At 54.0% G+C, this 21332-nt stretch overlaps 1 protein-coding gene across 3 annotated transcripts; it reads right to left on the minus strand.

Moving 5' to 3' along the window:
* Positions 1-180: 180 nt before the first annotated feature.
* Positions 181-21046, minus strand: LOC124467173 (serine/threonine-protein phosphatase 6 regulatory ankyrin repeat subunit A). Of its 3 annotated transcripts, none has more exons than XM_047019337.1 (29): positions 16123-16808; positions 14334-14417; positions 13032-13110; positions 12016-12086; positions 11682-11882; positions 11507-11594; positions 11099-11241; positions 10799-10906; positions 10519-10623; positions 9294-9372; positions 9048-9162; positions 8857-8939; positions 8621-8684; positions 8470-8538; positions 8082-8222; positions 7575-7686; positions 7314-7340; positions 6762-6836; positions 6272-6473; positions 5856-5940; positions 5655-5772; positions 3264-3483; positions 2924-3011; positions 2748-2831; positions 2511-2659; positions 2342-2424; positions 2089-2171; positions 1850-1941; positions 181-1758 (listed from the first exon to the last, which is right to left on the minus strand). In XM_047019337.1, exons 1-29 carry the CDS (start codon positions 16267-16269, stop codon positions 1475-1477), a joined length of 3279 nt encoding a protein of 1092 aa, XP_046875293.1. In that variant the 5' UTR covers positions 16270-16808; the 3' UTR covers positions 181-1474. The 3 variants fall into 3 exon arrangements, with proteins under 3 accessions (XP_046875293.1, XP_046875294.1, XP_046875295.1); XM_047019338.1 differs by lacking the exon at positions 16123-16808 and adding an exon at positions 20658-21031 and having other exon boundaries at positions 182-1758; XM_047019339.1 differs by lacking the exons at positions 181-1758; positions 1850-1941; positions 2089-2171; ... (14 more) ...; positions 8857-8939; positions 16123-16808 and adding an exon at positions 20658-21046 and having other exon boundaries at positions 9044-9162.
* Between the last annotated feature and the right edge of the window lie 286 nt (positions 21047-21332).

Consider the following 21332-nt stretch of genomic DNA (forward strand, 5'->3'; position numbering starts at 1 on the left):
TCCTGTCCGCAGTGGACTGACTGTCCACATCCCTGTTTCTAAGACGTTTTAAGGCCTTAAATGTAAAGTTCAGAAATGTAGACTTTACGGCCCCCGCAGGAACCCTGCTACCTCCTGACCTTGTCTGTCGCTAGGAGCACACACCCCATTCATGTGACATACAGAGATAGCGACACAAGATTTCAAAAGAAATTTATTTATCCTTTACATAGTATTATTTAAGAACGTTAAACCAGTGGCCATGAATGTGCCTAAAAAGCCAACATACCTCAAAGACACAGACACACACACACATTCATGGTATCGTACACAAACTGTATTGCACACACATTTACACACTCTCTTTCCTGTCTCCAGTACAGTACACAGACAGGAAGTTGAGAAGAACAGCTTTCCCAGCCCACAACTAAGAGATGAGTTAAGCTCCTCCTCTGAGGGTGTGAGTTTCAGACCAACGTCATCCTAGTTCAGCCAGTCCAGCAGCAACCCTTACAGGCACCTCCCTAATGCAGTAGCTGCTCTGCACCAGAGGAACTTCACAGAGAGGCCTTAGTGTTAACATCCAAATGACCCCCCCTCCCCCCCTCCTGTGAGAACTACAACAACATCAGTCATTCATACATACATACATCCCTCCATTGTGAGAATCAACTCCTGTTTTAAATCAGACAGCTCTTACTACACTGGCCTGCCGATGTGAACTGACTCACTTGAATCTTAAGTCCACTCTATCACACAGTGATCAGGTGAATCAACTCAGCATCAGAAATGTATGAACCAGGCTTCAGTTCCATCTCAGTCATCAATGAGACCAACAGAGGTGGGGGGGGGGTCACAGGGGAGATTAGATCAGACACCTGAGTCTCTTGGTCCCTTGGACTGAGATTGTCCCTCTGCCCTTTCTGTACAGACTGGGCGTAACCGCGGTTACAGACTGGGCGTAGCCGCGGTTACAGACTGGGCACAGCCGCGGTTACAGACTGGGCATAGCCGCGGTTACAGACTGGGCATAGCCGCGGTTACAGAAGGCAAAGTATGCGTGGTGGGACTCAGTAGAAGGAGTCTTCAGGGGAAGCCCAGCAGAGACAGAAAATCAAAAACACTTTATTGTAATCGAAGCGAAAACTCCTTTCCGGTCAGAAACTGGACCGCCATGCTAGTCAGATGGATGACAGCACATAGCTCATGATGTTGTATCTTGTTCGTCCTGAAGAAGAGACTTCAGAAACTTCTTCAGTCTTCAGACCGACACCGTAGACCTGTCTCTTCCCTCAGTTTGTTTTAAGGCCCTGAGTTGTTGGCTCACCAACCTTTTCAACGGCTGTGGCCATAGTGGGCGTGTCCCGTATCCCATAGTGGGCGTGTCCCGTGTCCCATAGTGGGCGTGTCCCAGTTCCCACCCGTGTGGTGGTGGTGGTGGGGGGGGGGGGGGGGGGGGGGGGGGGGGGGGGGGGGTGGAGGGGTGGGTGTGTCCTCAGTAAGTCTCGGAGTCTGAGTCGTTGAGCTCGTCTTCGATAGAGAGTGGGCGGTCCTGCCTGCAGCAGGAGGTGTGGTCAGGCCTCAGGGGGGGCGGAGCGTCAAAAGCCACGCCCTTCGACTGTCGGCTGCCGGGGTGATCGACAACCCCGCCGCCGAGCGCAAGCCCGGGGATCGTTGCTATGGTGACCATGGGCGAGGTCGGCATCATGGAGTTGAGGATGAGGGCGAGGCAGTCGGCTACATCTCGGTTGGGGGCACACGCCAGGGCCGGAGTGTACCCTGGAGGAGGGGGGGGGGGAGTTAAGGAGGGGGAGAGTGTGTGTGTGATAGTGTGTGTGTGTGATTGTGTGTGTGTGTTCTCTCTACTCACCATTCTCATCCACTGCTAACACACTGGCTCCTTTCCCCAGCAGCTCCTGGACCACCACAGTCAGACCGTTCCTGGCAGCTACGTGGAGGGGTCTGAGGGGGAGGGAGGGAGGGAGGGAGAGGGGGTAATAGAAAAGAGATGAATGGAAGGAGGGAGAGAGATTGAGAGCAGTAAGGTTTATTATACAGTCCTCTCCCTATCCAGAAGGCTGTGTGTGAGAGTGTGTGTGTGGGACGTACGTCTGCAGAGCTGTGTTGGTGCAGTTGACCAGGTTCTTGTCACTGATCTTCTCCAGGATCAACAAGGCACTGGTCTCATGACCCTGGAGCAGCAGACAGGAACAGCCACAAGAAAACATGAGGAAAGAGACAGAGGGGGCACTATTCCTGTTTCATGCACTTGTCTGTGAAGGTAGTGTTGTGTGTGATTGTGTGTAAGGTTGTGTGCGTGTAAGGTTGTGTGTGTGTAGGGTCGTGTGTGTGTGTGGAGCACCTTGCTGCAGGCCAGGTGTAAGGCTGTGTTCCTGTGGTGGTCCTGTTGAGCCAGGTCTGCTTTGGCACTGCTGACCAGCATCTCTACCAGACCAACACACACACACACACATTACAGACGGACCGGCGGGAACCAAGAGGAGGTGTGTGTGTGTGTTTCAGGTACCGACCTACGGCGTTGGTCTGTCCGTTGTGCGCGGCCATCATCAGCGGGGTGGTGTGTGTGTGGGAGTCGGCCGTGTTCACCAGCGCCCCCTGGGAGAGCAGCAAGGACACACACTCCACGTGGTCGGAGAACGCCGCCGCATGCAGGGGGGTCCTGGGGAGCACACACACATAGTGTGTAGTGTGTAGGTACAGGGGGGTGTGTGTGTGTGTGTGTTTGTGAGACCAGCAGCATGTCTCACCTGCCCTTGGCGTCCATGACGTTGATGATAGTGGGACCCAGAGAGACGATGAGCATCTCAGCAACTCCTTCATTATCGTTCATGCTGAAACACACACACACGTCACACACGGAGACATAACAGTCAGCCTTGCAGGCTGAGTGGGTAGGTGTGTGTGTGTGTGCCAGGCCTCTTACACAGCACAGTGCAGCGGGCTGAAAGAGTTCCCCTGAGCCTTCCTGAACGCCTCCTGCTCCAACAGGGCCTCCACACACGCATCATATCCTGCACACACAGAGACACGCATCATATCCTGCACACACAGACCAAAGGAGGGAGGGAGGAAGTAAAAAAAGAAAGAAAAAAAGACAAAGTGATAGAGAGATGAGGAGAAAGTGAAAGAAAGAGGAAGTGAAACAGAGATGGAGCGCGAGACGACAAGAAAGAATAAGAAACAGAGACACAGAGAAACAGAGAGGGGCAGAGTGACCCCTCCAACATCTGCAGTGTAAACCCGGGGCTCTCTGTGGTCAGTACCGTTGTAGCAGGCCCAGTGCAAGGGTGTGTACCCCTGGTGGTCTGCCATGGGCGTGGGGGTGAGGGAGGAGGAGGCGGCCTGCAGCAGACCCCCCAGGACCCCCACGTGGCCGCAGGCGGCCGCCATGTGGAAGGGGGTCCGCCCCCTGCTGTCCCTGGCACACGCACTGCCCCCGCGCTGCAGCAAGGCCTCAACACTCTCCTCGTGGCCCATCACTGCCTGGAGGCACAGACAGGCGGCGTTACAGGAAGCAGACGAGAGGCGTTACAGGAAGCAGACAGGCGGCGTTACAGGAAGCAGACGAGCGGCGTTACAGGGAGCAGACGAGCGGCGTTACAGGGAGCAGACGAGCGGCGTTACAGGGAGCAGACGAGCGGCGTTACAGGGAGCAGACGAGCGGCGTTACAGGGAGCAGACGAGCGGCGTTACAGGGAGCAGACGAGCGGCGTTACAGGGAGCAGACGAGCGGCGTTACAGGAAGCAGACGAGCGGCGTTACAGGAAGCAGACGAGCGGCGTTACAGGAAGCAGACGAGCGGCGTTACAGTGAGCAGACGAGCGGCGTTACAGTGAGCAGACGAGCGGCGTTACAGGGAGCAGACGAGAGGCGTTACAGGGAGCAGACGAGCGGCGTTACAGGAAGCAGACGAGCGGCGTTACAGTGAGCAGACGAGCGGCGTTACAGGAAGCAGACGAGCGGCGTTACAGGGAGCAGACGAGCGGCGTTACAGTGAGCAGACGAGCGGCGTTACAGGGAGCAGACGAGAGGCGTTACAGGGAGCAGACGAGCGGCGTTACAGAAAGCAGACGAGCGGCGTTACAGTGAGCAGACGAGCGGCGTTACAGGGAGCAGACGAGCGGCGTTACAGTGAGCAGACGAGCGGCGTTACAGGGAGCAGACGAGCGGCGTTACAGGAAGCAGACGAGAGGCGTTACAGGAAGCAGACGAGAGGCGTTACAGGAAGCAGACGAGAGGCGTTACAGGAAGCAGACGAGCGGCGTTACAGGGAGCAGACGAGAGGCGTTACAGGAAGCAGACGAGCGGCGTTACAGGAAGCAGACGAGCGGCGTTACAGGGAGCAGACGAGCGGCGTTACAGGGAGCAGACGAGCGGCGTTACAGTGAGCAGACGAGCGGCGTTACAGGGAGCAGACGAGAGGCGTTACAGGGAGCAGACGAGCGGCGTTACAGGAAGCAGACGAGCGGCGTTACAGTGAGCAGACGAGCGGCGTTACAGGGAGCAGACGAGAGGCGTTACAGGGAGCAGACGAGCGGCATTACAGTGAGCAGACGAGCGGCGTTACAGGGAGCAGACGAGAGGCGTTACAGGAAGCAGACGAGCGGCGTTACAGGAAGCAGACGAGCGGCGTTACAGGGAGCAGACGAGCGGCGTTACAGGGAGCAGACGAGCGGCGTTACAGGGAGCAGACGAGCGGCGTTACAGGAAGCAGACGAGCGGCGTTACAGGAAGCAGACGAGAGGCGTTACAGGAAGCAGACGAGCGGCGTTACAGGAAGCAGACGAGCGGCGTTACAGGAAGCAGACAAGAGGCGTTACAGGAAGCAGACGAGCGGCGTTACAGGAAGCAGACGAGCGGCGTTACAGGAAGCAGACGAGCGGCGTTACAGGGAGCAGACGAGCGGCGTTACAGGGAGCAGACGAGCGGCGTTACAGGGAGCAGACGAGCGGCGTTACAGGGAGCAGACGAGCGGCGTTACAGGGAGCAGACGAGCGGCGTTACAGGGAGCAGACGAGCGGCGTTACAGGGAGCAGACGAGCGGCGTTACAGGGAGCAGACGAGCGGCGTTACAGGAAGCAGACGAGCGGCGTTACAGGAAGCAGACGAGCGGCGTTACAGGGAGCAGACGAGCGGCGTTACAGGAAGCAGACGAGCGGCGTTACAGTGAGCAGACGAGTGGCGTTACAGGGAGCAGACGAGCGGCGTTACAGGGAGCAGACGAGTGGCGTTACAGTGAGCAGACGAGTGGCGTTACAGGAAGCAGACGAGAGACGTTACAGTGAGCAGACGAGCGGCGTTACAGTGAGCAGACGAGTGGCGTTACAGGAAGCAGACGAGCGGCGTTACAGTGAGCAGACGAGTGGCGTTACAGGAAGCAGACGAGCGGCGTTACAGGAAGCAGACGAGAGACGTTACAGTGAGCAGACGAGCGGCGTTACAGGGAGCAGACGAGCGGCGTTACAGGGAGCAGACGAGCGGCGTTACAGGGAGCAGACGAGCGGCGTTACAGGGAGCAGACGAGCGGCGTTACAGGGAGCAGACGAGTGGCGTTACAGGAAGCACACAAGCGGCGTTACAGGAAGCAGGGGTCTGGTTACTGGCATGAGGAGACGTGTATTGAACATGGGTGTGAGTGTGTGTGAGAGTCTCACCCCACGGTGCAGTGCTGTCCGCCCCCAGCGGTCTTTGGCTTCCACGTTGGCTCCTTTACTGAGCAGAGAGTACACACACTCTGTGTGTCCACTCAGCACCGCCAGCATCAGGGGGCTCCTGCACACACACACACATTCATCAACAGATCTACAATCACAAAATGATGATCATCATTAAGTTGAACACACACACACACTCACTGTCCGTTGGTGTCCTGTGTGTCCACAGTGTGTGTGTCGGTGTTGCTGATCAGGAGTCGGAGGCACTCAGGATGGCCGTTCATGGCTGTGGGAGAGAGGGTCACCCCCACACACACACAGTTAGAGAGGGAAAGTAAGTGTACAGTTAACTGTAAGTGTGTGCCTTCCTAAAGCATAGATGAGTGTGTGTGTGTGTGTGTGTGTGTACCTTCCATTTCCATTTAGTCATTTAGCAGAGGCTCTTATCCAGAGCGACTTACAGTAAGAACAGGGACATTCCCCCGAGGCAAGTAGGGTGAAGTGCCTTGCCCAAGGACACAACGTCATTAGGCACGACCGGGAATCGAACCGGGAATCGAACCGGCAACCTTCTGATTACAAGCCCGCTTCCCTAACCGCTCAGCCACCCGACTCACCTGCAGCATGTATGGCCGTTCTCTTCTGAGCGTAGTCCCTGGCCACCGGGGAGGCTCCGTGGTGCAGGAGCAGGGAGACGCACTCTGAGTGGCCCCTGCAGGAGGCCAGGGTCAGGGGGGTCCGGCCCTCAGGGGTCCTCACGTCCACCTCCAGCAGAGAGCCCAGCAGCACCTCCAGGGCGGAGCAGTGGCCATGGTACGCCTGGACACAGCAGCACGTCAACACACACAGGCAGCAGCATGGAGCACACACACCAGGTATTGCTATTCTTGTGAGGACTCGCAATTTAGTCCCATTCTAAATCCTGTTTTCCCTAAATTAAAAACCGAACCCTAATCATATCCCTATCTCCTCACCCCCACCCTTAATGTCATTCTAACACTAACCCTCATCCCTCTACAAACAACACTGGAATTGATGGGGACCAAGAAAATGTTCTTCTTGTTTTACTCACCAAACAAGTTCACACACACACACACACAGACTCACTGCGAGGTGTAGAGGGCTGACGGGGGCGTGGCTGTCTGAGTCGTTCAGGACGTCTGTCCCTGGAATCTCCATCAACTGAGGAGGAGGAGGAGATCGAGGAGGAAGAGGAGGAGATCGAGGAGGAAGAGGAGGAGGAGGAGATCGAGGAGAAAGAGGAGGAGATCGAGGAGGAAGAGGAGGAGGAGGAAATCGAGGAGGAAGAGGAGGAGGAGGAGATCGAGGAGGAAGAGGAGGAGGAGGAGATCGAGGAGGAGGAGATCGAGGAGGAAGAGGAGGAGGAGGAGATCGAGGAGGAAGAGGAGGAGGAGGAGATCGAGGAGGAAGAGGAGGAGGAGGAAGAGGAGGATGAGGAAAGGGAACAAGCTCAACATGTTGCAGGGACACTTTTAGCCCAGCAGATGGGGCTGGTGTGCCATATGAGAGAGTCAGAGAATCAGGTGTGTTGGAGCAGGGAAACATCTCAAACATGCAGGACAGTGGGACCTGAGTACCAGGGTAAGCATCAGAACAGCAACCACCAGTCCAACACACAGAGGTCGATGATGTACTCACCACATCCAGGGGCGTTTCACTGGTCATCTGAAAACAAACAGAAAGTTAGACAGTCAGTTTGTACACGAGCAGCTTTAACACTAAGACTAAATCAATAGTTCCTATTTAATGCCACATTGTGTCGGTGATCTAAATGGTGGCGTGTGGCAGAGCTGGTAGAGTTGTGCTGTGTAGGCCCAGCTCAGTGTCCAGTGTCTAGGAGCTCATGTGCTGTGTTCATGGATTCTGCATGCTGACCCTGTGCAGTGTGTTAGCTCTCACCAGCTCTAGACAGAGTGTGTGTCCATAGGCCGAGGCGTAGTGAACAGGGCTGTAGCCCTCTCTGTCTCGGACCCCGGGGTTGGCATCGTTCCTCAACAGGTACTCTAGACACCTGACACACACCGACAGCCAATCAGAAACCAGATGGGAAAAGCTCAAATTCTCTCACACACACACCCTCTCTTTCTCTCACACCCTCTCACACACACACACCCCCCCCCCCTCTGTCTCTCTCTCTCTCTCACCCCCTCTTTCCGACACACCCCCTCTCTCTCTCTCACCCCTTCTCTCTCACCCCCTCACTCGCACCCCCCCTCTCTCTCACCCCCTCTCTCTCTCACCCCCTCTCTCTCACCCCCTCTCTCTCTCACCCCCACCCCCTCTCTCTCTCACCCCCTCTCTCTCTCACCCCCACCCCCTCTCTCTCTCACCCCCACCCCCTCTCTCTCTCACCCCCACCCCCTCTCTCTCTCACCCCCTCTCACTCTCACCCCCCTGGTGACGTACTTGCCCTCAGCGTCGGAGGCAGCAGCGTAGTGCAGGGGGTTGCAGCCTCGCTCGTCCAGCTCCTTCACACTGGCCCCGGAGCCCACCAGGGCAAACACACACTGGTAGTTACAGTTAGCAGACGCATAGTGCAGGGGGGCCCTGCACAACACACACACACACGCACACACAGGGGTCAAGAGGAAGAGCATGTGGTCAGCCCTGGTGTGGCTAACACTGCTGTCGCTAACAACAACAACAGCACAGCCATATTTAAATTTAACATTTAGTCATTTAGCAGACGCTCTTACCCAGAGCGACTTACAGTAAAACAGGGACATTCCCCCGAGGCAAGTAGGGTGAAGTGCCTTGCCCAAGGACACAACGTCATTTCGCAGGAGAGTCTCACCTTCCAAACCTGTCCTTCCTGTTGAAGTCTGCTCCTGTGTTCAACAGCAGGTTCAGACACTCCAGGTTCCTGACGAGACACACACAGCAGTGAGAATCAGGAGAGGACGGATAGATGGAACGAGAAAAGAGAGAGAGGAAGGGGTTCTCACCCTCCGGCCGCAGCTGCATGTAGACAGGTCCTTCCAAAGTCATCTGGGGTGTCAATGTCAAAGCCTGATCAAATCAGGAATCACCCAGGAATCACCCAGGAAGAAGAACAATAACATCAACAAATATATGGATCCGAGTCATGATAATGCTGGTGTGGATGTCCGGGTGTCGTCGTATGTGCATGTATGTGTGTGTTAGTGTGTGTGTTAGTGTGTGAGTGTTAGTGTGTGTGTACCTGAGGACAGCAGTTTCCGGCAGCAGTCAGAGAAGCCGCTGAGGGCCGCCAGATGGAGGGGGAACATTCCGTGGACGCCCCGCCTACAGAGGGAGGAGTCACTGTCAGCCAACCCACCTAACCAGCTAGCCTCAACCTGCAGAAGTAGGTGTGTGTGTGTGTGTGTAGAGGTGTGTGTGTGTGAGACTCACTTGGCGGTGTTGGCTCCGTTGTTAATCAGCGTGTTGATGATGAGCTCGTGGCCGTAGCGAGCGGCGATGTGCAGCGCAGAGTTCTTGTTCCTGTCCTCACAGTCCACCTCTGCTCCTGCTCACACACACACACACACACAGACACACACACACACACACAGACACACGCCCCTGGGTGAGGACCCTGCAGGGGAGGGGGTTCAGCCCAGTGTGGGGGGGGGGGGTCTGGACAGGCTGGGGGCTCACCGTTCTGGATGAGGGCCTGGGAGCGGGAGAAACGACCGTGGACAGCTGCCATGTGGAGAGGAGTCTTACCATCCTTACTCTGAGGAGACGGAGAGAGAGGGAGAGAGGGGGGGAGAGAGAGAGAGGGAGAGACAGAGAGGGAGGGAGAGAGAGGGAGAGAGAGACAGAGAGAGAGAGAGAGACAGAGAGAGGTAGACAGAGAGTGTGAATGATTTAACTGAGGTATCATTGTATATTCTAGGTTGGTGTTGGTGAACCTCTGCTTAACCTGTCTAACCCAGGCAGTGTCCTATAAGCTGTGGTCAACCCAGCACCCTGAGGCCTACAGTCACCCTGAACTCTGATGGAGAGAGAGTCAGCCCTGGTTTGGGCAGGGTTAGGGCTGGGGGGGGCTGGGGGGGTGGCTGGCCTCTGGTGCTGAGACATATGGATGGAGGGGGGGAAAACTGAAACCCCCAGGCTGCAAGCTGCTCTCAGGAAGGAATGTGTGTGTGTGTGTGTGTGTGGTCAGGCCAGCTGACCTGGATGTGTGTGTGTGTGGTTAGGCCAGCTGACCTGGATGTGTGTGTGTGTGGTTAGGCCAGCTGACCTGGATGTGTGTGTGTGTGGTTAGGCCAGCTGACCTGGATGTGTGTGTGTGTGTGTGGTCAGGCCAGCTGACCCGGATGTGTGTGTGTGTGTGTGTGTGTGGTTAGGCCAGCTGACCTGGATGTGTGTGTGTGTGGTCAGGCCAGCTGACCCGGATGTGTGTGTGTGTGTGTGGTTAGGCCAGCTGACCTGGATGTGTGTGTGTGTGGTCAGGCCAGCTGACCCGGATGTGTGTGTGTGTGGTCAGGCCAGCTGACCCGGATGTGTGTGTGTGTGGTTAGGCCAGCTGACCTGGATGTATGTGTGTGTGGTTAGGCCAGCTGACCTGGATGTGTGTGTGTGTGGTTAGGCCAGCTGACCTGGATGTGTGTGTGTGTGTGTGGTCAGGCCAGCTGACCCGGATGTGTGTGTGTGTGTGTGGTTAGGCCAGCTGACCTGGATGTGTGTGTGTGTGGTCAGGCCAGCTGACCCGGATGTGTGTGTGTGTGTGGTTAGGCCAGCTGACCTGGATGTGTGTGTGTGTGGTCAGGCCAGCTGACCCGGATGTGTGTGTGTGTGGTCAGGCCAGCTGACCCGGATGTGTGTGTGTGTGGTCAGGCCAGCTGACCCGGATGTGTGTGTGTGTGTGTGGTCTGACCCGGATGTTGACGTCAGCTCCACTGCTCATCAGCAGCTCCAGACACAGCGCCCCCTGGCGGGACGCCGCCGCAAAGTGCAGCGCTGAGAAGCCCCTCTCGTTCACCTGGGGAGTGGACACACACACCATGCACTTTTACACTCTTGCTTGTAACAATGTCTATAGCTTAGCGGTAGACAGCATTTGCTAGCAGATCAAGAAGTCCCGGGTTCAAATCCTCCTGTACACGGCTCTGGATAGAAGCATTCTGACTGAATGCATGACTGCAGTAACAGCACACCTGGTTGACGCTGGCCCCCGCTGCGATCAGCTCGTTCACCACCACGTCCTGACCGTTGTAGCAGGCAACATGCAGGGCTGTGTTTCCATACGTGTTCAGCTCGTTGATCTGGAGGGACGGAGAGAGAGGGGGAGAGACGGAGAGAGAGAGAGGGACGAAGAGAGAGAGACAGAGAGAGACAGAGAGAGAGAGAGTGTTGGAGTGTCAATGTGTTAATGTACAGGTCAATCTGTGTGTGAGAGAGAAAAACGATATTGTTTGTGTGTGTGTAAGAGAGTGTGTATGAATGTGTGTGTGTACCTGCACGCCCAGGCTCAGCAGGTACTGCACTGTGCTGGCCATGCCACTAGAGGCAGCAGTGTGCAGGGGCGTGTAGGCCTTCTTGTCCTTACAGTTCAACTCTGCCCCGCTGGACACCAGCAGCCTCAGCACCTCCAGGTGACCTAGGGAGGGAGGGAGGAGGACACAGAGGGAGGGGGGGAGACAGAGGGAGGTAGACAGAGGGAGGGAGATAGAGGGAGTGCTGCCTGTAAGACTCTCTCCCACAGCAGGGCAGATAGAACAGAGATAGAACACAGGTAGAACAGATAGAACAAAGATAGAACACAGATAGAACACAGATAGAACAGATAGAACACAGATAGAACACAGATAGAACACAGATAGAACACAGATTAACAGTGTGTGTTCCACTCTGCCTGGTCTCACCCATGTAGGCTGCCCAGTGGATAGCTCTCCTGTCTTTCTTATCAAACGCATTAATGTTGGCCCCTCTGGACAGCAGCAGCTTCACCATCTGAGACACACACACACACATTACATATCGATGTAATATCACACGCTTACATACCAGATTCTACAGCGTGTGTGTGTGTGTGTGTACCTCGAGGTGTCCGCTGAAGGCAGCGTGGTGCAGGGCGGTGCGCCCCGCCCGGTCTGACACGTTGACGTTGCTCAGCAACGGGACCAGCGCCTCGGCGCAGCGCACCGCCTTGTTGCTGGCGGCGACGTGGAGCGGCGTCTGCCAGTTCTTGTCGCGGGCGTTGACGTCCGCGCTGTGCTTCAGCAGCGTCGCCACGGCGTCCTGAGGGAGGAGGGGGGGGGGGGGGGGAGACTGTCTCATTGGGTGTATTTTGAGTCCATTCTAAGTGTGTGAATGTGTGCGTGTGTAAATGCATGAGTGTGTGTGTGTGTGTTTACGTGTGTGTGTGTGGTACCTCGCTGCCAGAAGCTACCGCTCGGTGAAGAGGAGTCAACCATTTGTTGTCTTTGGCATTTACCCTGGCTCCTGGTGGAGAGAGGGGGAGCAGGAGAGAGAGGGGGGGGGGGAGTTTACGAGAAACTGAATAAAAGTTGGACTGCCCTGCTCCATGGAGACTCTAAATGTGTAGGAGGGTGGGGGTCGTCCCAGGAGCCCCGGGGCCTAGGGGAAATGTCCCACGAGGTTTGGGGGCCCATCTGTTGAGGGGGGCGGGGGGTTAAAATAGCCGAGCTGCACCTGTTCTGCGTCCTATCACGTTGCTGAGCAACAGCTAACCCCCTCCCCCTTTATCGGCGGCTGAGATCAACAGTTAAAATCCAGTCGCCTGACCATACATGTTGGGGGTTAAGGGGTCATGGGTCAAACATTCTGGTGTCTGAGGACAGCTGTTAGAGGGATGAGTGTGGGCTGAACTGGGGTGAGGTCAACGTGGATAACAGCAGTGAGGCTGGGCGGGTGGCAGTGAGGCAGTGAGGCAGGGTGGTGGCAGTGAGGCAGGGTGGTGGCAGTGAGGCAGGGTGGTGGCAGTGAGGCAGGGTGGTGGCAGTGAGGCAGGGTGGTGGCAGTGAGTCAGGGTGGTGGCAGTGAGGCAGGGTGTTGGCAGTGAGGCAGGGTGGTGGCCGTGAGGCAGTGAGGCAGGGTGGTGGCAGTGAGGCAGGGTGGTGGCAGTGAGGCAGGGTGGTGGCAGTGAGGCAGGGTGGTGGCAGTGAGGGTGGGTGGTGGCAGTGAGGCAGGGTGGTGGCAGTGAGGGTGGGTGGTGGCAGTGAGGGTGGGTGGTGGCAGTGAGGCGGCAGTGAGGCAGGGTGGTGGCAGTGAGGTGGCAGTGGGGCAGGGTGGTGGCAGTGAGGGTGGGTGGTGGCAGTGAGGCGGCAGTGAGGCAGGGTGGTGGCAGTGAGGTGGCAGTGGGGCAGGGTGGTGGCAGTGAGGCAGTGTGGTGGCAGTGAGGCAGGGTGGTTAGCAGCATCAGGCTACCTGAGAGGATGAGCAGCTCGATGATCTCAGCATCTCCCAGGTAGGCAGCAGCGTGCAGGGGGGTCCGCTTCTCGTTGTCCTGGGCAGGGAGGGGGGGGGGGGGGTACACACACACACACACACACTTAACACCATTGCTTCTCACTGGTCGCAACGCAAACAGGGCTTTTTCCCCATAGCATCCAGAGAGATGAATTGAAGGCACTAAACCACACATCGATTGGCCATGCGATGTCAGTGGAGCCCCAGACAGCATGAGACCAGGGAGGAGGGACTTCCCTTCATCATCCTGTCACCCCTCCTCTCTCACGCCCTCCATCTCTGCTCCTCCACTCCCCCGCTATCCCACGAATCTCTCGTGTCTCTTTGTGATGTCTGTACCCTCCATCCCCGCGGTCCAACCACGGATCAACTTTCTGTTCCATTCAATCATTTCATCTGTGGAACGAACTAAGCGTGCCCTTGGCTTTTTGAAAATGGAGAAAGCAGTCTGTCTCTCTGTCTCCCTCAGTGACTATCCATCCATTGTCCTCTCTTGCCCCCCTCTCCCCCCTCTCCCACTCTCCCTCTCTCCCCCCCCCCCCCCCCCCCCTTTCCATGCCCTGTTCTGTCAGAGCACTGGAGGGCAATCAGGAAAGTGGAGCCATAAACAACGTCACATGACAAGGCTGGCAGCCCATGATTGGTCTGAACCAATGTTGCTGACTCTGGGAGACAACTATGATGACCCCAGCATTCTAAACCCACAGGATGGAGAAGAGAGGGGGCGGGGCAGAGACTGGAGGAGAGAGAGACAGATGGATAAAGGGAGAGAGAGAGACAGGGAGAGTGATGGAGGAGAGAGTGATGGAGGAGAAAGAGAGACAGGGAGAGTGATGGAGGAGAGAGACAGGGAGAGTGATGGAGGAGAGAGAGAGAGAGAGTGATGGAGGAGAGAGAGAGACAGAGAGAGTGATGGAGGAGAGAGAGAGAGAGAGAGGGAGGGTGTTAGGTGATGTGACGGGAGCAGCGAGGAGGGCTGTGCTCTAACATAAACCATTAGGTTGTTTAAAGCGTTCTAACAAGGGTAGACGCTTCTGTCTATATGAACAACCAGAGAGGCGAGGGGGCGGGTGTAGTCACTCTGCCAGACTGCACTTTCAAACAGCCAGTCAGTCAATCAATAGGTGCCCAAATCAATGTCTGCCTGGATGGCTGAGGTTACTAGCCCCGCCCCACCCCCCAGGCCCCATGATGCGTGACTCAGTGAGTGTGGGGCTGTTTCAGATCGAGACAGAACCCTGTGTGTGTGTGTGTTTGTACCTGCACGTTGACATCTTCCTTCTTGAATATGAGGGAGCGGACTTCGTCTGGGTCCACTTTGAAGATGGCTCTCAGCAGAGACGGCTACGGGTGAGAGAGAGGGAGAGAGAGAGCGAGAGAGAGCGAGAGAGAGAGAGGAAGGGGAGGAGGAGAGCGAGGGGGAAATCAAAACAACAAGGCAAGGAAAGAGGCCATAAGTCACTGAGGTGTAGTAAAACGCAGCAGGTGTGGGGTCATGTTTAACGACAGATCTTGTCAGTAGCAACAGCTGCAGGGCGACAGGAGAAAAACACTGCCCTGCCCTCACCCAAACACACCTACTAGCTCACACCTGGTCCGTATGTGCTGACGCAAGCAAACACAGAGAAAATAGTTGTATAGGAAATATTGTAACAGGACAGAGAGAGAGAGGCACAGAGAGAGACAGGAGAGAGGGAGGGAGACAGGGGGAGGGAGGGAAAGAGACAGGGGGAGGGAGGGAGACAGGGGGAGGGAGAGAGAGACAGGGGGAGGGAGGGAGACAGGGGGAGGGAGAGAGAGACAGGGGGAGGGAGGGAGCGAGAGAGAGAGAGAGGGGGAGGGAGAGACAGGGGGAGGGTGGGAGAGAGAGAGACAGGGGGAGGGAGAGAGGGACAGGGGGGGAGGGAGAGAGAGACAGGGGGAAGGAGGGAGACAACAGAAACAACAGAGAGTATCCGCTCCACTGATGATGTTTCAGCTCATCTCCAGCTCATCAGGATGTGGTCATGTGATGACAGGACAGGGTGGAGGTGTGAGGGAACAAGCCCTGGCTCTCTGAGGGCTGGTGACCAGCCCCACTGACCAGCCCCACTGACCAGCCCCACTAACCAGCCCCACTGACCAGCCCCACTAACCAGCCCCACTGACCAGCTCCACTGACCAGCCCCACTGACCAGCCCCAGCCCCACTGACCAGCCCCACTGACCAGCTCCACTAACCAGCTTCCCCTCCCTGGGCCATGCTAACCAATGTCAAAAATGTGTGTGTGTGGGGGGGGTGCCTGATACGGGTTTCAGTTTGTAAACAATATGCCTTACTGACATGCACGCACACACACACCTCGAGGCTGCTAAAAGTGACACAGGCCTTTCACACACTCACACACTCTGTCCCAGTGGGGGGTGGCTGGGTGTAAAGATAGATAAGTTATTCCATTCAGACCCCAGCAGTCTTTCCAGCAGTCTCTCTCAGTCCCGTCTCCTGCCCCCAGCTCCCCTGAAATAACGGTAACTACAGGGCCTGTATGCATCTGTCTCGAGCCTATTATAACCTAATAACCAAGAACTATAGGAGGGAACACAGGGGAGACGTGAACCAACAACACTAACCCTGTCATCAGGGACCAGCTGGACCTCGTAGTCTCTTCTCTGTCAAAGCAGAAGGATGCAAAGCTCGGCTGACGAATCACCCAAGCAATCTTCTCAGATCCTCCGGACAAGGCTCTATCTGTGATTACTCTGGTGCTATATTGAGCACCGTGGCTTATAAGTAATGTGCACACTATTGTCTGACTGCATTCTTCACGGGAGTAGCATCAAAGCTCGGGAGAAACGTTAAGCTGGAATTGAACCCTGACTCCCCTAGCAATCTTCCCAAAGACTAACAGAAGGTTATTTCACAGGATTCCACCAACCGTGCTAGCTGTGGTCCCACACGCTGGGCCTAGCCATATGCTACGCAAGCCACAGCCAAAGCAAACCACTGAGAAATCTTAGCTGATCGTATGCGGAACCAAACAGAAAAAGGGGGGCTCGAGAGTATATCTCACCTTGTCTTCCTGTGTGGGAGGTCTGCGTGGTGCATGATGGGATCTGTGGTCCAGAGAGGTGTTTGGGTGAGGTGGGGGCGAGGGCTCGTCCTCCTCCACCTCCTCCAACACCACGATACACACACGACTCGCACGCTCAGACCGCATCAGGAACACAAACACACACAGGGTGCGGGCTTGTCCACACACACACAACACTCCTCACATACAAGCACAATCCTGGAGCACCATCGCTTCAAGAATCAAAAGCAGACCCCACTGTCCTACCTCTAACACACACACACACACACAGCTACCAACGTCTTCCACACACTGCAGCTCCTGAGTTAGAATCCGGTGTGAGAGCAAGCTAATGTCCTCCCAACTGTCCTCCAGTGTGGCTGTGCTACATGGCAGCTCCCCCGTCTCTCTCTCTCTCTCTGTCTTTCTCCCTCTCTCTGACACACACACGGCAGCAGGGAATTCCTTTGGGGCGGCAATGGTGGCGGTAGCAACATGCGGCAGAATGATCCAGGCAGGCTTGCCTACAGGAAGCTACATATCCTCGCTGCCGCGGTGCAGCCTGACACACACATGCGCAGGGACACACACACACGCAGGCACGCTCAGAAAAGACACACACTCACGACACTGTGACTAGCGTGGGCAATTCTACAATGAGTGTTGCTCTGTAAAAGGAGGCTGCTGAGAGAGAGAGAGAGAGAGAGAGAGAGAGAGAGAGAGAGAGAGAGAGAGAGAGAGAGAGAGAGAGAGAGAGAGAGAGAGAGAGAGAGAGAGAGAGAGAGAGAGAGAGAGAGAGAGAGAGAGAGAGAGAAGAGAGGAGAGAGAGAGAGAGAAAAGAGAGAGAGAGAAAAAGAGAGAGAGAGAAAAAGAGAGAGGGAAGAGGGAGGGAAAAAAAGGGGGAGAGGGAGCAAGCAAGAGAGAGGGAACCAAGAGAACGAGAGAGCGTGAGAGGGGGTTTGGTGGGAGAATGGTTGACTAAGGAGATGAGAGAGGTATTGAGGCGCGTCAGGGGTGGAAAGGTAGGGGGAGGTAACGAAGAGAGATGGGGGAGGGAGAGAGAGGGTTGCATATGTAAGTTAATAGACAGAGTGCATACAGCAGAGAAATATGAAGCATAAATTGGTAAAGGGGGAGGGGCAAGGAGAGGACAACAGTGGAGTTGGAGAGCGAGAGAGAGAGAGAGCGAGAAAGAGAGAGTGAAAGCCTAGCTCAGCTCCATCCAAACGACCGTCAGCAGTAGACACAAGGTCATCCGTCTGGTCAGAGAAGGTCTCTAATGGTCTAAACTGAGCTGGCGTGGTCTACACTGCTTCAATGTGTTAGTCTGTGACGGTAAACGTGCAGACTTTCCGGAAAGCATCATCTTCACTGCCGTTCTAACGTCAGCTAAACCGATTGGTGCTTTAGAACATTCGGGAAAGTTACCCTCGAAAAGACCAATGAGAAATGACAGGTGGAAGAATAAAGGCAAGCGTGGACAGAGTCAATAGTTAATGTGGTTTCTGCTGACCAGACTGGGGCCCTCCGAGTACTTAACCGAGTCAGAAACACAGTGAACCAACCAGAGACTCATATTCTTCTAGAACTTAGAGAGAATTATGCCAGGATGGTTGTCATCAGTGTCTCCCACTGGGGTTTTGGTGGCATAGCTTCAAGAGTTCCCAAGTTCCTCATTAAAAAACTGGAACAAACGAGCCCCCAGAATGCTGGGCCAGCTAGCAAGAGCAGTGTGTGCCAATCCCCCTTCATATGCAGGACAACACGGCCTGAGGACCCAGCAAGAGACAGGAGGAGCGGGAGGGACACAGAGAGGAGAGAGAGACACAGAGCAAGAGAGAGAGAGAGACCACAGAGCAAGAGAGAGAGACAGAGAGAGAGCAAGAGAGAGAGACAGAGAGAGAGAGCAAGAGAGAGAGAGAGAGTGACAGAGAGAGAGAGAGACACAGAGCGAGAGAGAGAGAGACACAGAGCAAGAGAAGAGAGAGAGACAGAGAGGAGAGAGAGAGACAGAGCGAGAGAGAGAGACACAGAGCAAGAGAGAGAGAGAGAGAGAGAGAGAGAGAGAGAGAGAGAGACAGAGCGAGAGAGAGAGACACAGAGCAAGAGAGAGAGAGAGAGAGAGACACAGAGCAAGAGAGAGAGAGACACAGAGCAAGCGAGAGAGAGACACAGAGCGAGCGAGAGAGAGAGAGAGAGAGAGAGAGAGAGAGAGACAGAGCAAGAGAGGAGAGAGAGAATTAAAAAAAGTTCATCCAAACCAGAGCTTAAATTTGGCTCTGTATATAGCAAGCCAATTGCTGGAGCCATTCAAAGCTATACTCCCGGCCACAGCATCTGTTTCCAGGATAGGAAGTTTATGTGTATGGGAAGTGTTTTGAAGGTAATGACACACTGGGTACACATGCTTCTCTTACCCATCCCACTACCATCAACCAAGAGGATTCCTTCAGCATACACCACAGAACACACTACTCAATGCATGTTATAAAAGAGTCGTTCTATAAAGCAGTGTTCAGTTCAGGACAAATGGGTATAGGGATTCAACATGGAGGCTTTTAGGCAGTGGGCTTAAAATACCTGCTGTGTTTCTGCTGAGTGGGGGAACGCCACATAACACTACTGCATCAGGGGGACCAAAACCCCTCTCTCCTCCCTCCCCCCCCTGTCTCTCCCCCCCCCCCCCCCCCGTCTCTCACACACACTCTCACTCTCTCTCAGGGTCACACACGCACCTTTGAATGTGAGTGTTTTGCAGGACGACCATGATCCTTGTTCTAACGGTTGGGTCTAACCCTAACCATTGGGAGTCATGTAAGTAACATGACCCCATGTCCCTGGCATTGAGACACACAGCTCTGGTATGCACTAACATGAAGGCAAGTATGAAAGTGAAGGTTATTCATATTAATTTAGGAACTTAGTTAGGCTTCAAGTATCTGCTCAGGAAATGTGTTTACAACTTAGGTCTACATTTTTCAATACAAAACAACTATCTATTTATCAAACAAGTTGACACAGGTAAAAACAAATGGCACGATTATTAATAATGCCTTCCCTCTGCCCATCTGTTTAGTGAATAAAGGATCACACGGACGACAAAGAGATCTTTCGAATCGTTGTCCTAAAAAGCACAATATCTCTAAGCAGAAGAGAGAGGAAGAGTGAGATGGAGAAAGGGGTTTGGAAGCCTTCTGATACAGTGATTATTCAAGCTCGGCTTCTGCTTAAGCCTATCTGTGGTTATTGGACTCCCTCTAGAGGAGAGAAAAGTAGCTGCCTGTAATTATACACAGCCTTATACCCCCTACTCCTCCTCTTCATCCACAAAACTCTGACACGCTTGCATCACCTCTTCTCAAGCCGCCGTTTAGAGAGGCTATTTTTGTCTCCTTGTCTAGTTCTGTCAATGAGCGACACTGTAAAACAATACAGATGATCTCATGTCAACCAACCCCTCTTCCGTTAAACTGGACAATCCCGTAGCCAATAGTTCTTTAGGCATAGCCCTGCATGTGACCGTGTGGCACATGCCAGAGTGTGTGTGCGCATGTGCTTTTGTCACACTATAAACTTGGAGCCCTAATTAATGATGGAGGAGTGCACTTTACCCAACCACAGCTGTTGGCACTATAAACACAGTATCTTGCATCATCTGTCAAACAATGTATTATGAAGGTTACACTTAAAAATATATAGTTGTTATTCAAAGAAGTCAGACAAAGAAAATACAGTCAGATAAGAAAAAGAAAGTTAAATAGGCTTACAGATCAATTTTTTCACTAAGAAGGGGTGAGACAAGTGGGCAGTAGACTGACATATACTAAGCCAAGTCATTCCACATGGTGGAGTGATAGTGACAGCCTCACCTGTTGCTGTTGAATGAAGCCTGACACTGTCGAGGCCGTAGAAAGTCGCTGACCGTTTCACGGTGGAAATACTTTAACTATTATTGGAGACTTCCATCGAAAGTAGCATGCAACGCGACCCATTAACTATACTTTTACAATACCCATCACAATATATAACTAACCAAATTACCCTGATATTAAAAAAATATGAGTTGTCTCGTGAATCTAGCTGCTTAAAAACAGTAAAGGGATGTGGCAAGATCAACAGGTTAAGAAACAATTGATTACCTTTAAAGCTCCAAGCACGAACAAACCACATAATGTAGTAGCTACACTGCCAGATTCCAAAATCTGTTTTAACAGCAAAAAGCACGCTTCTACTAGCGAGTTGTCTAGTTAGTTGCTAGTAGCAAGCAAGCTAACTTTCTTCCATGAACCTTACTGACACCAGGAAAGCTACACTTTTTGAGCTTGCTAACCAAGTAGCTAGCGGCTAATCAACCCAACTCTGTTAATTATCTAGCTAGTTAACTTACTAACTAGACAACTAACGATACGTCCCCTTCTTGGACTAGCTAGCTGTGTCCAGCTAGCTAACGTTAGCGAGCTACACTAGCCCAGCTAGTAGTTTGCAAGCTAGTTCTCAGTTAGCCAGCAAGTGGCGTGCTAGTAGTAGTAACTCACCTGGTCTCGAATCTTTAGAACCACCATGTTCCCTCCCCAGAAGTGTCAGAGTGGCTCTCAAGGCCGTAACGGTGTGGCAGAGTGCACCGAGACCGGATCGCTAGCCAGCCGAGCTACTCCGCTGAAACTCGTCCCAAGTCTCCCCTTTCCTGCCTGACAAACACAGGAGGCAACAAAATCCACAACATTACCGCCACACATACGGAGCAGTTACGAGACCACTGATTGGCTCTGGAGGAATTCCATCTCGTAGCAATAGAGACTGTGGTTAGTCGAGCCTAAAAACCCATGGTTAGGATTAGTTTATCCGTTTGTCTATTTGCAAAGTGTTGAACATTGAGTTGAAATGATACAGCTATAAGCCTAAATATTAGCTTTAAGGGTGGAAGTATTTGAGCTGAAGAGCACGTCTTAAAAAGTTGTGTAGTTTTACGTAAAGCGCAATAACGCCACCCTGCGGCAGGTTATTGGGAAGGCAGGTACCTCTGAAGTCCCCGGGCGGATAAACTACAAGCCCACTCAGCAGACATTTAATAGCATCAGAGCCCGTGGGTTGGGTTCAGGATTAACGGTTAAAGACATCTCAAATAAAAACAAAAACGTAATCAGCGGCAGCCTCTGTGGCCTTACAAACACATCATTAGACAGGTGTGGACTGGTCCGACATTTTCAGCA

This window comes from Hypomesus transpacificus, chromosome 4 (assembly GCF_021917145.1).
Source record: "Hypomesus transpacificus isolate Combined female chromosome 4, fHypTra1, whole genome shotgun sequence".
NCBI classification, from domain to species: domain Eukaryota; kingdom Metazoa; phylum Chordata; class Actinopteri; order Osmeriformes; family Osmeridae; genus Hypomesus; species Hypomesus transpacificus.